The 15,061-nt window shown below is 55.0% G+C and overlaps 1 protein-coding gene across 1 annotated transcript; it reads right to left on the reverse strand.

Annotated features, from left to right (window-relative positions):
• Nucleotides 1–9,856: 9,856 nt before the first annotated feature.
• GBX2 (gastrulation brain homeobox 2) lies at nt 9,857–11,896 on the reverse strand. The gene is made up of 2 exons (XM_074548914.1): nt 11,136–11,896; nt 9,857–10,947 (listed from the first exon to the last, which is right to left on the reverse strand). The coding sequence occupies exons 1-2, from the start codon at nt 11,887–11,889 to the stop codon at nt 10,424–10,426; spliced, it is 1,278 nt and encodes a 425-aa protein (XP_074405015.1). The 5' UTR covers nt 11,890–11,896; the 3' UTR covers nt 9,857–10,423.
• Between the last annotated feature and the right edge of the window lie 3,165 nt (nt 11,897–15,061).

Here is a 15,061-nt window from a genome sequence, read left to right on the forward strand (position 1 = left end):
CTGCCACCGAGGGCCCCTTGCTCAGCTGAAGAGAATCTCCTGATCACCTTTGACAGTAAAAAATACTCATTTATTGCTGCTTTGGTGCAAACGACTGATGGAGGATGAGTGTGAATCCAAGGCCGGGAATGTGGATCTAAGGAGGGAAAGGCTGGGATCTGCAGCTGCCAAGGGCCAGGGGAAGGAGGAGAAGGAGAGAGGAGCTCCCTGCCTGGTGCCCACTGGCAGCAGGAGGGACAAAAGGGCTTCCCAAATATGACAAATAGCTGCTCACTCCTCATAGTTCAGCAAGGTTTGTTAAACCTTATCAAAAATACAACAGAAGTCCCAATAAAGAAAAAAATGTTACAGCGCTGGGAGCAAAGGGTTTTCCCCTCCATGTGCTCAGCCCCCTCACAATGGAGGTTTTCCCTTTTTCACCCTTCAACCCCTCCCAAAGTTCTGCCCATCAGCCCCTTCTTTGCTGTCCAGTGGTGGAAATCTCTCCCCCTAATCCTGACTGGAGTTCAGGTGTTCCACAATGACAAGCCAGCCCTCCCAGCTGTCCCTTGATAACCACACAAGGGGGTACAACATAACTATAAATCTATAAAACTTTTCTTCACCTGTGTCCATGATATTTGTCCATTAATGGTGAGAGTCAGTCGTGGCATTCCTCATCTATCACACCAGAGCACCTCACCCTGCAGTGCTGCCAGCTGTGGATGGACCCTGGATTGGAAATCCCAGCTCAGCTTTGGGGCAGCCCGAGCAGGCTGGAGATGCCTTGGAGGGAAATGAACCCAGGAATCCCTCTGGCTGTCCTGGATGGCTCCAGCCCCTGCCAGGGGCTCAGAGGCCTTGGCACAGAGTCACAATCACCTGTGCCTTTGATTTTGACCCATGGAGCAAATTACCACCTTTATATGAGGAATTACAAGCCATGAAAGTTTAGGTAGAATGATAGTCAGCTTGTCACAGGGTGGAAAAACACAATTTTGGGGTTTTTAGAATGGCGGTTCAGAGGCCAAGATGGAGGAATTTGGGTGTGCCTTGTCCTTCTTCCTTCTTCTTCTTCTTGGCCTCCATCTTCTGCTGTGATGTTGGCACTTTTAGATTGGTTTAGAGTAGAAGCTCACTGTCTAACGTAGATGATAGCTATTGGAAAGTAATTGTAAATATTGTACACGTAGTTGTTTTTAGCATAAAAAGATAACACCGCCCTGAGGGTGGGCAGTGTGCCATGGACTGACCTGCTGAATGGACCTCGGGAGGTGAGGAAAAGAATGTTATAGATAACAAATGTTATAGATAACAGCAAATAAGCAACCTTGAAAAGCAGAACAGAAGAGTCCTGACTCCTTCTTTGGTTGCCAGGCTGGAAAAAGAGACTTTGACACATCTCAGGGTCACTCTGACCACAGAGACCCCCGAGATGGAGGGAAATGAAGCCCCCAGAGGGGGTGGAGATGTTCCTCAGCATCCTCTGAGGGTCCCCAGCTGCTGCCTGGCCAGAGCCAAGGGAGGGGGCAGAACTGCAAATTCCCATAGGGAGCTGCCTTGTCCCAGCCAGAAAATCCACTACACCCCCCAGCCCTGGTTCCACCCTTCTCTTTGGGGCACCCTGCAGTTTTGGGGAGCTGTGGGGCATCCCCAGTGTCACTGCCTGGGGGTCTCTGCACAAATCACCAACGGGATGGGACTGCTGGGAACGCGTCTCGAGCTCTTCATCTTCCAGCACCAGTCTCATTCCATGGTTATGGCAATGGGAAGATGCCAGCAGCTCACAGCCCCGGCAGCAGAAAAATAACTTCCTTTAAAAGTTTTTGACCAATCACACAAAGCAAAAGCATATTGACAGTAGTTCTATCCAACCACTGTAAGCACACATACATTGCTCACTTATTATGAATATAGTACCTGCTTCTAAGCATTAAAATACAATCCACAGGGTTCCATAATTAGCTTAAAACTTCCAAATATCTTGGTAGATAAACTTTTCTGTAGCTTAGGGAGGTATTCTAGCCAAGCATTAATACCCAGACCATTGTTCTAATTTCTCCTTACTTGTCTACTTCTTATAAAAATTTTCTGCTGACGAATCTTATGGCTACTGCTTAACTCTAATGGCATTTCTGCTGTCTCTGAGGCCTGCCTTGTGTAGGTTTCCCAAAACGCTCTGATTTTCAGGATTCCCACACCCGGGATGGATGAGCCTCTCAGACTGCGGCCAGGCAAAGCAGATTGGGCAGCACCTTCCTCCCCACCCTCCTCCTCCTCCTCCTCCTCCTGCTGCTCCTGCTCTCCCCAGCAGAGAGAGGAGCAGCACCATCCCCATCTCCCGCTCTGCGGATCCAACTGGTAATGGCCGGGCTGATTGACCGCAGATTTCCCCTTAACTGAGCTTAATTAGCGAGCTAATCAGCTCTGGAGATGCTTCCAATTTATTTATTGGCTGGTGGCTGTTGCCACTTAATTGGCCCGGCCAGTTCACGCTGGCATCGCCGAGCTTTTGTGCCAGGTGAGGAAAGAGAAATTTATTTTGCTTTTTTTTTTTTTTTTTTAGGAGGTAATTTTTTTCCTGGATTTTCCTTTTCCACTGGAATGGCTGGGAAAGTGGCATCGGTGTTCCATGGGTGCTGGCACATCTCTGGGCTGATGTTGTTGGGGTGGAGGCACAGGAGGAAGGGGAGCACTGCTGGTGGGGCAGACAGAATCCAGACAGAACCTCTGTGCCAGGTGTTGGGGAGCTGGGAAGCAGAGATGGGAAAAAACTCCCAACCTTGGCTCCTGGCCCTCCAGATGTGGGACAGAGATGTGGGATGACAGCAAGAAAAGGAGGGAAGGGAATGGGATTTCCACACCTTCCTTCCCTGCTGCTGAGAGGAAGCAAAGGGAAGAGAGGAAGGATGGAAAGGGAGAAAAACAGCTGGAGAAGGCACCTGCAAGGGCAAGAATCCACCCATCAATGCCCTGAAGGCATCCAGTCTCCAGCTGAAGACCTGGAGAAGATGGAGAGACCCCCCCATACCTTGTTGGATCTGTTACAGATCCATATTTTAAGCAAAACAAATTAAGGAGAAAAGGCCTTGCTGCTCATTGGAGCCTGCCAGGCTCCATATGCTGGATCCATTCCCCTCCCATTGGTCCCAGAACCCTTCAGTGCCAGTGTTTGGGCAGTAATTAGTAATAATTGAGTTAATTAGTAATAACTGAGCCAATTTCCCCCCTTTCTGCCAAGGCAGGAGGTGGGTGGGGGTCAGGGCCTGGCACCTTGGGGACAACGGGTGGCAATGCCAGGGGAAACTTCCCATCCTTCCCTCCCCTGTGGGATGCCAAGCTCATCCCTGGAAGTGTCCCAGGCCAGGACACCTGGAGCCACCTGGGCAGGTGGGAGTTGGGAATGGGATGAGCTTGGAGGGGTCTCCCAACGCAAATATTCCTGTGGGTCCTGCAGGATCCTGCAGCACATCCTGGAGCTCCACGGCAGGCAGGGACATGGGGCTGGATGGATCCAGGGAAATGGGGACTGGGAACTGGATGGATCCAGGGAAATAGGGATTGGGAGCTGGATGGATCCAGGGAAATGGGGGATTGGGAGTTGGATAAATCCAGGGAAATGGGGAATTGGGAACAGGATGGATCCAGGGAAATGGGGACTGGGAACTGGATGGATCCAGGGAAATAGGGATTGGGAGTTGGATGGATCCAGGGAAATGGGGAATTGGGAGCTGGATGGATCCAGGGAAATGGGGATTGGGAGGTGGATGGATTCAGGGAAATGGGGGGACTGGGAGGTGGATGAACCCAGGGAGAAGAGGGATCGGGATGTGAATAGATCCAGGGAGAAGAGGGATTAGGAGATGGATGGATCCAGGGAGATGAGGGATTAGGAGATGGATGGATCCAGGGAGATGGGGATTGGGAGCTGGATGGACCCAGGAAAATGAGCGATTGGGAGCTGGATAAATCCAGAAAATTTGGGCACTGGGAGCTGAATAAATCCAGGGAGGTGAAGGATTAGGAGCTGGATAAATCCAGGGAGATCAGGGACTGGGAGCTGGATGGATCCAGGGAAATGAGGGATTGGGAGATGGATGGATCCAGGGAAGTGAAGGACTGGGAGTTGGATAAATGCAGGGGAAATGAGGGATTGGGAGCTGGATAATTCCAGGGAAATGGGGGATTGGGAGCTGGATGGATCCAAGGAGATGAGGGGATTGGGAGCTGGATAAATCCAGGGAAATGGGGGATTGGGAGCTGGTTGGACCCAGGGAAGTGAAGGACTGGGAGTTGGATAAATCCAGGGGAAATGGGGAATTGGGAGTTGGATGGATCCAGGGAGGTGGAGGGATCCAGGGAAATGGGGGATTGAGAGCTGGATAAATCCAAGGAAGTGAAGGACTGGGAGGTGGGGACTGGGAGCTGGATGGATCCAGGGAGATGAGGGGACTGGGAGCTGGGTAAATCCAGGGAAATGAGGATTTGGGAGCTGGATGGATCCAGGGAGATGAGGGGACTGGGAGCTGGGTAAATCCAGAGATCCCTGGAATAATCAGGGTTTGCTCCTGGCACCAGGGGAGCAGAGGGTTCCTGGCTGCAGCTCTGGAATCTCTCCTGGAGAGGGTCATTAGAGGGAGTAATTGGGATCACCTCACTTTACAAATGTTACTCTGCAGCACCAGGCAGGAAGACAGATCGATCTCAACTATTATTCATTAAGGAAAGTCCTTTATAAATCCCAAATTAACAATTTCTCTCCGAGAGAGCCTTCCCATTACCCTCCTCTGGCGGGGACTTATTGCCTCTCTGGAAATGGGGAAATCTGAAAATAATTGGGGAGGGGGCAGAAACGGCAGCTGTGGGCTTAGGAGCCCAACATCTGGCTGGGAAAAAATACAGATGTGTGTTTTAAAAATGGCCATGAGCCTGATTCAGAGGGGATGGGACAGAAAGCTGCTCCCACTGGGGAACTCTGCACTGGTGATTTGTGTAACCCATTCCCATGGCTTCTTCTGGCTGTTCTGGGAATGCCAGCAAGGGATGCAGATTCTTCTTAAAGCGCTTTTGGGGCCAAACTCACCTTTTCCCACAACATTCCCAAGCATGGATGCTTTTGCAGCAAAACCAAAAATCCTGAAGAGGATGAAAATGGGGAGGAAAACGGTAAAAAATTCTGTTTATAAAAATTCTGTTTATACTCAAGAAGTTGCAATTTTTATCACTTCAGGTAGCATCAAGACGTGCTAACTTAAAAAAAAAAAAAAACAAAAAAACAACAACAACAAAAAACAACAACAAAAAAAAAAAAAAACCCCAAATCACTGAAAAAGGCCCTTTTGGGGAGGCCGTTTTTTGGGCTCTTTTAGAGAAGCTTGGGAGCCCCAGGCAGGTGGCACCACACAGGAGAGTGTTACGATGAAAATGATAACCGGGAATCCCCGGGTTGCTTTTGCTGGGTTCATTAACAGATGTGAGCACTAAAAGCCGGCCGTGGGCCCTTTGCCACTCTGGGCTGAAATTCCCATTTCCACCGTGGTTTTAGGGCTCTGACTCGGGGCAGCTCAGCTTCAAACACCCCCGGTTCCACCGCCCGATCCCCCTGCCTGGTGATTATTGCCCCGGGGGATGAATTCCCGTTCGGAGCATCCTGGGAGCAGCCGGGACTCGCTCCGTGCCCGGGGATGCTCCGGGGATGCGGGATGCGCATCCCCAGGGTTTTCCCCTCGCTGGAAAAAGCAGAACGCCGTGCCCCACACGCCCCTCACGGCAGGGTCTAAATCTGTAGGAATTCCGCGGAATTCTGTAAGATTTGGCTATTGCTAAAATCGCCCTGTACGGGTTTAACTCGATCTCCTGCCAGAACCGGCAGCCGAGGAAACGCCGCCTTTTAGTTGGGAGCGGAGATTCCGGGAGATGAAGCAGAGGTTTAAAATCCACGTGGTTCAGGAAAAAAAAAATTTAAAAAAAAGAGCAACAAGCCAAGAAAACAGGAGCAGCCTCCGTCCCTGCATCCCTCCATCCTTGCTCCATCATCGGGGCTGCTCGGGGGGCCGCCTTTGCCTTCCCCCTCCGGCCCGGGGAAAGTTGTGCGAGCGAAGTTGGGGCCGGAGGGAGGGAGGGAGGGAGGGCGGCCCCGATCCACGGGCGAGTTTAATGGGATCAGGTCAGTGTAATCCTGTTTCAGCCATTGTCGCGCCGGCAGCCAAGGAGACCTCGGACTATAGGGGAAGGCGCTTTTCAAGCCTCCGCGGTGCTGCCACAAAGCCAGAGGCACAAAAGCGGCCGGGAGGATGAAGTGGCTCGAAATAAACAGATTAAGGCTCTCTATGGGCCGGGCGTAGCGGGAGGGAGAAAAGAGCAAGCGAGGGGCGGGCGAGCGGGGCACGGAAGGGACTCGGCACCCCCGAGGGGACACGGGGGGACACAGGGGGGACACGGGCCCGGCGCCCCCTCCGCGCTGCCCAAGGCTTTGGGATGAGCGATCCATTTGACGGAGCGCTCTGCGATTCACACAGGTTGTCTCCGTGCGTGCGGGGCTGCTCTGGCGAAGCTTTGTGGCACCGGGATGCGATTCCGTGCGGGACAGAGGGGACACGGCCCGGACACCTCGGGGATGGGGGCAGTGCCGGGGGGCACCGGGGGATGCTCGGTCCCTCGGCAGGGCATTCCCAAGGGATCGCAGCCCCCCGCCCCTCTCCGCACCCCCGGCCGCGTCCTGGCACATTCCCGGGGCAGGGAAAAGGCAGGAAAAGCCGGACCGGGCTGGGATAATGAAATCAATTAATGCGGGACACACAGACCCGAGCCGCGCTGGGTGCGGGGGCTGCGGGCAGCGCGGTGAGCGGGGGGGATTTAAAGGCAATGATGTCTCATTTAACATCCCAGCGCCATCCCAGCCCGGCTGCCTTAAAAAATCCCCATTTGTGGCCAAACGCAAAGCCGGGTTTGCAGCAGAGAGAGGAGAGAGCTCCCCGTCCCCTCCGAGCTCGGGTTTGCCGCCGCTTCTCCCCGAGCCCCGCGATTATTTGATCTGCAGATGTAAGAGGAATTTATTGTAACAACAAATATAGTGATGTCAAAGCCCAGCCTTGGATTAAAGCCGGCAGCCAAAGGGGAAGTGTATTAATTTCAAACAGCATCAGAGGCCAGCGCCTATTAGGACGAGCTATTCTTCAGACCCCCCCATCAGAATTAATCATTGGGAGTTAATTTGAAGCTCAGACAAGTTGCTGTTAATTTAGTGCGGGGAGGACGGGATGGAATAAAAAGCTGAGGTGCTGGCCGGGCCTCCTGGGTCTCATTAATCAGCGAGCTGAGACGGCCTGGCTTGATTACAATTTGCAAAAAAATTCATTAGAGCCCGGGCGATTGACAATTTTTCTCTCTGCCTGTGATCTGACTCATTAGGCAGCCAAATGAAAGCCATGATGATGGTGATGATGACAGCTATCAACCCCCTCGCTTGTTTATCTCCTTCTCCTCCGGCCCCCGGCCCGGGGCTTCCCCTCCGGCCCCGCTCCGGCTTGGGGGGACCCAGAGACTCCCACAGACCGGGGCTGGCACCGGGGGGATCCCCGAGGGAACGGGGCTGAGCGGCGGCCGCTCCTCCCCAAAACCCCGCACTGGCAGCCCCGTTTGGGGGCACGGCCCGGTTTGGGGGGCACGGCTCAATTTGGGGGGCACAGCCCCGTTTGGGGGCACAGCCGGGTTTGGGGAGCACAGCCCGGTTTTGGGGTCGTACCCCGGTTTAATGGGTCAAGCCCGATTTGGGAAGCACAACCTGGTTTGGGAAGCACAACCTGGTTTGGGGCGCATCTCAGTTTTGGGGAGCACAGCCCCGTTTGGGAGCACAGCCTGGTTTTGGGGTCATACCCCGGTTTAAGGGGGCTCAGCCCGATTTGGGGTGAATCCCCCGGTTTGGGAGCACAGCCCGGTTTGGAGGTGCATCCCCCAGTTTTAGGGGCTCAGCCTGGTTTGGGGTGCACAGCTCGCTCTGAGGTGCATCCCCCGGTTTGGGGATGCATCCCCCAGTTTGGGACACCCCGTTTTGGGGTGCATCCCCTAGTCTGGGAATGCATTCCCTAGTTTGGGGTGCATCCCCGCTTTGGGGAGCACACTCCTGTTTGTGGATGCACCCCCTAGTTTGGGATCATGCCCCCGTTTTGGGGTGCATCTCCCGGTTTTGTGGATGCATCCCCCGGTTTGGGGCCACAGCCCGGAGTTCTGCAGGCTCCGCGCCGCCCGGGCAGCCCCGAGATCCGGCCGGGATCAATCCCAGCAATTCCACAGATGATTATTTTTGTTTTTAGCAGCAGCAGCAGCAGCAGCAGCAGCAGCGCCGGGGGTGTTGCGGGGGGTTCGTCCCACGCGTGTTTTCCCGCGGCTCTCGGCGAACCCCCGAAAATATGATCATTATAATGAACATTCCGCTTTTTAAAAGCTTTTTAGAGCTTTTTGAAGCTTTCTAAAGCAGGCTGGAACGGCGCGCGTTTCCCCGCGTGTCCGCGCTGCCCGTGGGGCGATGCTGGCCGGGGTTTGGCTTTTTTGGGGAGCGGCTGGTGGGGATGGAAACTGATCCATTCACCCCCGTGCACCCCCGGAGCCACGGCCGAACCCCCTCGGACCCAAACAACATCATATTAACAGCATTAATTATAATCATTATAATAAATTAGTGATGAAGCGCGAGCGGCGTGGCGCGGCCGAGCCTGGGAGCCTGTCCCGGGACAGAACGAACCCCCCCATCCCCCGATTTAATTATTTCATTTTAATAGACCTCACCTCCCACCAAAACCCCCCCTCGGCGCTCCGTTTTCCTGGGGAAAATTTCATTTTTTAATCCCAAATCGCCGCCGCCGATGTCACGGCGGCACCGGCACGGATGGAGCCGGGATAATGGGGAGGGAAAATAAAAAAAAAGGGATGAAAAGGGAAAAGGATGCGGGAAGGGAAGGGGGGACGCGGGACCCTTCGGCCCCGAGCCCTCCCAGCCCCGCCGCAACGAAAACGGGCGCGGGGTTTGGGGCAGCGGCTGCACCCCCCAAAAAATCCCCCAAAAACGGGGCTGGGGGAGCAAAGGGAGCCCCAAACCCCGGCTGGGGGCGGGAGGGAGAGGCGGAACCCCAAACACGGGCAGGGTCAGAGCCGGGAGGGTGCGGGGCTGCTCTGCCCCCCAGCCCCGAGCAGGCACTGCCAAACAGATTTTTGGGGTTTTTTTTGGAGCTTTCACAACCCTCAAAATAAGGGGAATAGGAAAAAAAAAAACCCAACAAAAAAGAGAAAGTTTTCCACCAGGCTCCCCCCTCCCCGGCAATAAATGCGGCTAGGAAAATATGAAAAACAACCACAAAAGCAGAAAATCGAAAATAGAGGCGAGAGCAGCATCGCTCCGCTCCGGCAGCGCAGGAGGGGAAAGGAAAATCAGCTCAGCGCCAAATCCTGGGCAGAGCAGCCGGGGGCTGGAGGGCGTTTTTGGCTTGTTTTTTTTTTTCCTTTTAAAGTCTTTTTTTGTTTCTTTGTCGGTTTTTATTCACAAGACTTAGTTTGCTTTTAAATTTCATAACTTATAAGGAAATAAGCTACATTGAAATAAATTAAACACAATAGTGAAGATCGTGCTGCTTTTTTTTTTTCTCTCTCTTTTCTTTTTTTTTTTTTTTTTTTGCCTTTTTCCCACCCTCCCTCCCCTTCTCTCCTTTAAACATGACTTGGTAGAATAGGCAAACCAAATCGACAGAAAGCCAGGCAAAAAAAAAAAAAAAGAAAAAAAAAGAGAAAAAAAGAAAAGATTTTAAAAACTCATTCCCCAGTGCCTGCCACTCAGCCATCGGCAATAAAACCAAACAATAAAAAAGGCATGAAATGAAACTCTGAGTTTTCTTTCGGCTTTTTTTTTTTTTTTTGTCTGTCTGTTTGTTCTCTCGTCTTTTTGTCGGTTTGTTTTTGTTTATGTTTTTTTACCTTTCGCCCCCGAATAAGAAAGAAAACCCCAAAGGTGGCAAAAGGCGCGGCGGGGCTCGCTGGGGACGCTCCGGCCGGGGGATCCGAGGGCGGCCTGGCAATAATAAATATCTCTGTTCTGGGGCAGGGAGGGCTCTGTGCGCCTCTTCCCGCCGGGATATCCCCGCTCCGACATTTCCCAAACATTTCCCGAGCCTTTTCCCCTCGCGGCGACCGCAAAGTTTCGCTTTAAAGTTCGCCCGTGCTGGGGACTCGACTCGCCGGGCGCTCACAACGCGGGGCTCTTATTTTTTCGTGCTGTTTTTGGCGGTGCGTTTTTGTTGTTGTTGGGTTTTGTGGGTTTGTTTTGGTTTGGTTTTATTTTTTTCTGCTCCTCTCGTTTTTGTTTTTATGCGGGCGGGTCGCCTTCAAACCCCGGGTTTGGGAACTTTTCCCGTGAAAAACGGAGCGCGGGAGGGAGGGAGGGATGGATGGAGAGCGATCAGGGTCGGGCTTGCTCCAGCTGCTGGTGCTGACTCCTGATGGCGAACCTGCTGACGTGCACCGGGATGGGCACCACGATCTTGGGGTTCCGCGAGGGCTCCCCCGTCTTGGAGTTGGCGTTGCCCGCCTTGACCCGTTTCCACTTGGCCCGCCTGTTCTGGAACCAGATTTTCACCTGCACCTCGCTGAGTTTGAGGGCGTGCGCGATCTGGGAGCGCTCGGTGAGCGACAGGTACTTTTTGCAGTGGAACTCCTTCTCCAGCTCCAGCAGCTGCTCGCTGGTGAAGGCTGTTCGCCGCCGCCGGTTCTTGCCCGTGGCCGTGGTGCTGCCGGAGCTGGGCGCGCTCTGCGGGCTCTCCTCCAGCGCCGCGCCCGAGTCCTCCTCCTTGTGAGCCGCCTGCCCCGCGATGTTGTCGTCCGAGCTGTAATCGAGATCGCTGTCCATGGAGAAACTTTCCTCCTTGCCTTTCGCCTCCTCCTCCGCCTTGGCGTCCTCCTTGCCCTGGCCGCGGAGAGCCCCGGCTGCAAGGGAGCAGAGGCCTCGCGTTAGCGTCCCAGCGCCCCAAAACCCACGCTCTGACCGTACCCCCTTTTTTAATTTTTATTTTCCCTCAGTTTTTTCCCCCTACCTTCCGCTCGCTCCGATGTTACCGAGAGCTCAGCCCTCGCTGCCGCCCGCTGCCCCCCATCATCCCCGCGCCATCACTCACCGAGGGAAGCCTGCACGGCGTCGGCGGCGGGGAAGGGCAGCAGCGCTCCGTCCTTGCCCAGGAAAGCTTTTCCGTCGTCGCCTCCGCCGTCCGGGGGGATGCCCTCGGCTTTCTCGAAGTTGCCCGGCGGCGGCGCGAACTTCCTGGCGGCCTCCTGGTGCTGCGGGGACGCGGGGAAGGTGCCGGGCAGCGTGGCCATGAGCGTGGAGGTGAGCGCCATGCCCTGCGCCAGGCTGGAGCAGAAGCCGGAGGGCAGGCTGGGCAGCGGGTGGTGCTGCGGGTGCGCGGGCGGCAGCGCGGGCGGCAGCGCGGGCGGCGGCGGCGGCGGCGGCGGCAGCACCACGGGCCGGTAGGGCATGAACATGGGGTAGCCGGTGTACACGAAGTGCCCGGGGGCGGGCGGCGGGGGGCTGCCGATCAGAGAGTCGATGCTGAAGGCCGTGCTGCTTCCCAGCGGGCGCTGCATCATCATCAGCGAGGGCTGGAAAGCCGCGCTCATGCCGGAGCAGCGGCGGCGGCGGCGGCGAGCGGGAGAGCCGGCACCTTCCTCCTCCTCCTCCTCTTCCTCCTGCTCGTCCCGAGGCTGCTGCCGCTGCTCGGCGGCGGCGGCGGCGGCGTGCTGGCCGCTGGGCCGAGCCGGGGCGGAGCGGGGCCGCGGCCCGGCAGCTCCCGCACCTCGGGGCCGCCCCGCCCGCGCTGCGCCCCCGCGGAGCCGCCGCCGCCGCTCTGCCCGCCCGCGCTGCCCCGCGCCCATTCACATTTTGGCCGCCTGGGAACCCGGCCCGCCCCACGTGGCCGCCGCCGCAGCCGCCCATTGGTGGAGAGGCGGAGGGGGCGGGGCTTGGAGGAGAGGCCACGCCCTCGAGGGCACGCCCCATTCCCGGCGCCCCGGACGGCGCGGCCCACGCGGGACCGCCCGCGGAACCTCCGCGGCTCCGGCCGGGACACCGGGACAGCCCCGCGCTGCCTCCCGAACCCCGGAACACTGCTTTCCCTAAACATTTTCCTTTTCCCTTTTTCTTTCCTTTTTTCCTTTTTTTTCCCCTCTTTTTTTCCTCTTTTTTTCCTCTTTTTTCCTCTTTTTTTCCATTTTTTCCCATTTTTTCCCTTTTTTCTCCTTTTTTCCCTTTTTCCCCCTTTTTTTACTTTTTTCCCCCTTTTTTTCCTTTTTTTCCCCTTTTTTCCCTTTTTCCCTATTTTCCCCCTTTTTGCCCTTCCTTTTTTTTTAAATTTTTTTATTCATGCTTACCCTCTCTTTTTTCCGTGTCCCTTCTTTTTTTTCCCCCTTTCTTTCTTTTTTTTTTTTCCTCTCTCTTTTTTTTTTTTTTTTTTTTTTTTGAAAAGCCCCCAAATAGGCTCCATGTGGTTCTGGGTAAAGTCAGCCCCTGGCTTGGCTTTGAAATTGCTTCTGCAATTATGTAAAAGAGCCATTCAGCAACACGGCGGAATTAAAAGCGATGGAGGGGCTGCTCCCTTTTTCTCCGGCGAGCTTCTCATGTTGGCCGGCTCAAAGCCTTTTCCAACACGACGTCTTTGGCGAGGACAAAAGCTGGAACAAAAAAAAAAAAAGGAAAAAAAAAAGGGGGAAAAAGGAAAAAAAAAAAGCCCCCAAACTTGTAAATTGAACGTCAAGGGAACTTTACACAATTTCAAAGGCCATAAATAATGATAAAGGGACCAGGCGAAGAGGCAAACCCAGGCAATTAATGGAGGTTCCCAAGCAAAGATCAAGTGGTTTGGAAAATAAAATTAAATGCAGGGAAAAAAAAAAAAAGAATAAAAGAAGGAGAGGAAAAAAAAAAAAAAAAAGAGAAAGGAGGGGACTTGCCTGGGGGTGGGTGGGATCCCTCCTGCCTTTGGCAAGTTGAAGATTTCCCAATGGGACAATGGCGCTGGCTGTGCCCCTGCGCTTGGCTTTGGGGGGCTCAGCGGGCAGACCCCGCCTCAAAGCGGCTGTGGCAGGAGGGAAGCTCCCCAAAACCCCGGGATCAGCGGGAGATCCCGCTTGGGAAGGCTCCCCAAAACCCCGGGATCAGCGGGAGATCCCGCGTGGGAAGGGTCCCCAAAACCCCGGGATCAGAGGGAGATCCTGCGTGGGAAGGGTTCCCCAAATCCTGGGATCAGCGGGAGATCCCGCTTGGGAATGCCCTGCTGCTCCCTCCCAGCCCCCCAATATCCCAAATCCCCTTTCCCGCAGGTTCCCATCCCAAATCCCGCTGTGTGTGGGGGTGGGATCGCCCCCGGCCCCTGCCCGGATATCTGGGTCAGTTTATCCCCCAGCCACCATCTGAAAACGTTCTTTGCAATTAAAGCAGGGGGGCAGGTTATTTCTTGAAGGTCTCGGCGCATTTTTTGCTGCATCCCCCTCCCCGCCCTGCAGTTTTTGGGGTGCTGCCCCCCCGTTGCTGACCCCATCAGGATTTTGGGGTTTTTGCGGGAAGGATTTTCCCCGGCCAGGGGAGCAGCTGGGCTGGGGATGGGCAGGGGGGGGTTGTGTGATGTGCGTGCACAAACACTTTTGGGGCCCAGCTCCGACTTGAAGGGAGTGGGAAAAGTTGGATTTCCCAGCTCATTTCCATATGTCCTGGCTCCGTCTTGCGGAGGCCACCATATGTGCAGCAGCTCGGGAGATTGCCCGTTTTCCCCGTGGATGCTTCGTGGATTCTTCCTCTCCCATTTTTTTCCCCTTTTCCCCGTGCTCCACCCTGCATCTCATCCCTCTCCTTCCTCCCTCCCTTTCCACCATGCTAAAACAACCCCAAAATTCTCGCGGGGAGCAAAGCCAAGCGAGCCGAGAGGGGCAAAAAAAAAAAAAAAAAAAAGAAAAAAAAAGAAAAAAAATCCCATTTTTTTTCAGGATTGCGGGAAGGGCAGGGATAATTAGGAATGGCAATGTGTACCAACAGGCAGCTCCTGCAGCTGTTTTTATTGTCAGCCCCCTTCAAAATTTGCCCACAAACAAGTGCCTTTGCAGGACGGCAGCATTATTTCGGGCAAGAATGGGCTTTTTGTTCGGCACATAATTAGCTGATTTTCTTTTTCTCCCGAAGGAAAAAAAAAAAGCAAAAAAACCCAACCAAACTCAGCGATCCCTGATTGTGGCAGGAGCAAGCGGGGCGCGATTGTGGCAGGGAGTGGAGCAGGAGAGAGGGGGAAAAAAAGGCAAAAAAAAGGGCGCGAACCCCAAAGATTTGGTGGGAATGAGCGCTCCAGAGGGTCGGGATGGGTTGCGGGAGCGCTTTTCCCCCAGGCTGGGCCGTGGGGAGGGAGCAGCCCCAGCTCCAGCAGGGAATGCGGTACCCGGGATGGAGCAGGAGCAGCAGGCTTCGGGCAGAGTTTGTCCCCAAAAAACCTCGCAGGGGAGGAGCAGCAGCGATGTTGGGAGTTTGTGGGGTGGGTGTGACCCCTCTTGGGGTTTTAACCCAATTCCTTGCAGGGAGGGGACGCAGTTTGGAGAGAAGGGAGCGCTGGGATGGGCTGGAGCCGCTCCAGGTGGGAATGCCCAGGGCACAGCATCCCCAATGCGGGCACAGCATCCCCAATGTGGGCACAGCATCCCCAGCCTGGCACAGCATCCCCAATGCGGGCACAGCATCCCCAATGTGGGCACAGCATCCCCAGCCTGGCACAGCATCCCCAATATGGGCACAGCATCCCCAGCCTGGCACAGCATCCCCAATATGGGCACAGCATCCCCAGCCCGGGCACAGCATCCCCAGCCTGGGCACAGCATCCCCAATGCGGGCACAGCATCCCCAGCCTGGCACAGCATCCCCAATATGGGCACAGCATCCCCAACATGGGCACAGCATCCCAAATGCGGGCACAGCATCCCCAATGTGGGCACAGCATCCCCAACCCGGGCACAGCATCCCCAATGTGGGCACAGCATCCCCAATGTGGGCACAGCATCCCCAACCCGGGCA

The sequence above is a fragment of the Zonotrichia albicollis genome, chromosome 10, assembly GCF_047830755.1.
Source record: "Zonotrichia albicollis isolate bZonAlb1 chromosome 10, bZonAlb1.hap1, whole genome shotgun sequence".
Taxonomy (NCBI): domain Eukaryota; kingdom Metazoa; phylum Chordata; class Aves; order Passeriformes; family Passerellidae; genus Zonotrichia; species Zonotrichia albicollis.

Excerpts from the sequence above, each read along its gene's own strand:
- GBX2 (XM_074548914.1), bottom strand. The coding sequence starts at position 11,889 with ATGGGCGCGGGGCAGCGCGGGCGGGCAGAGCGGCGGCGGCGGCTCCGC. Across the intron at positions 10,948-11,135 it reads CGCCGTGCAGGCTTCCCTCG|CCGGGGCTCTCCGCGGCCAG; the intron begins GTGAGTGATGGC and ends GCTCCCTTGCAG.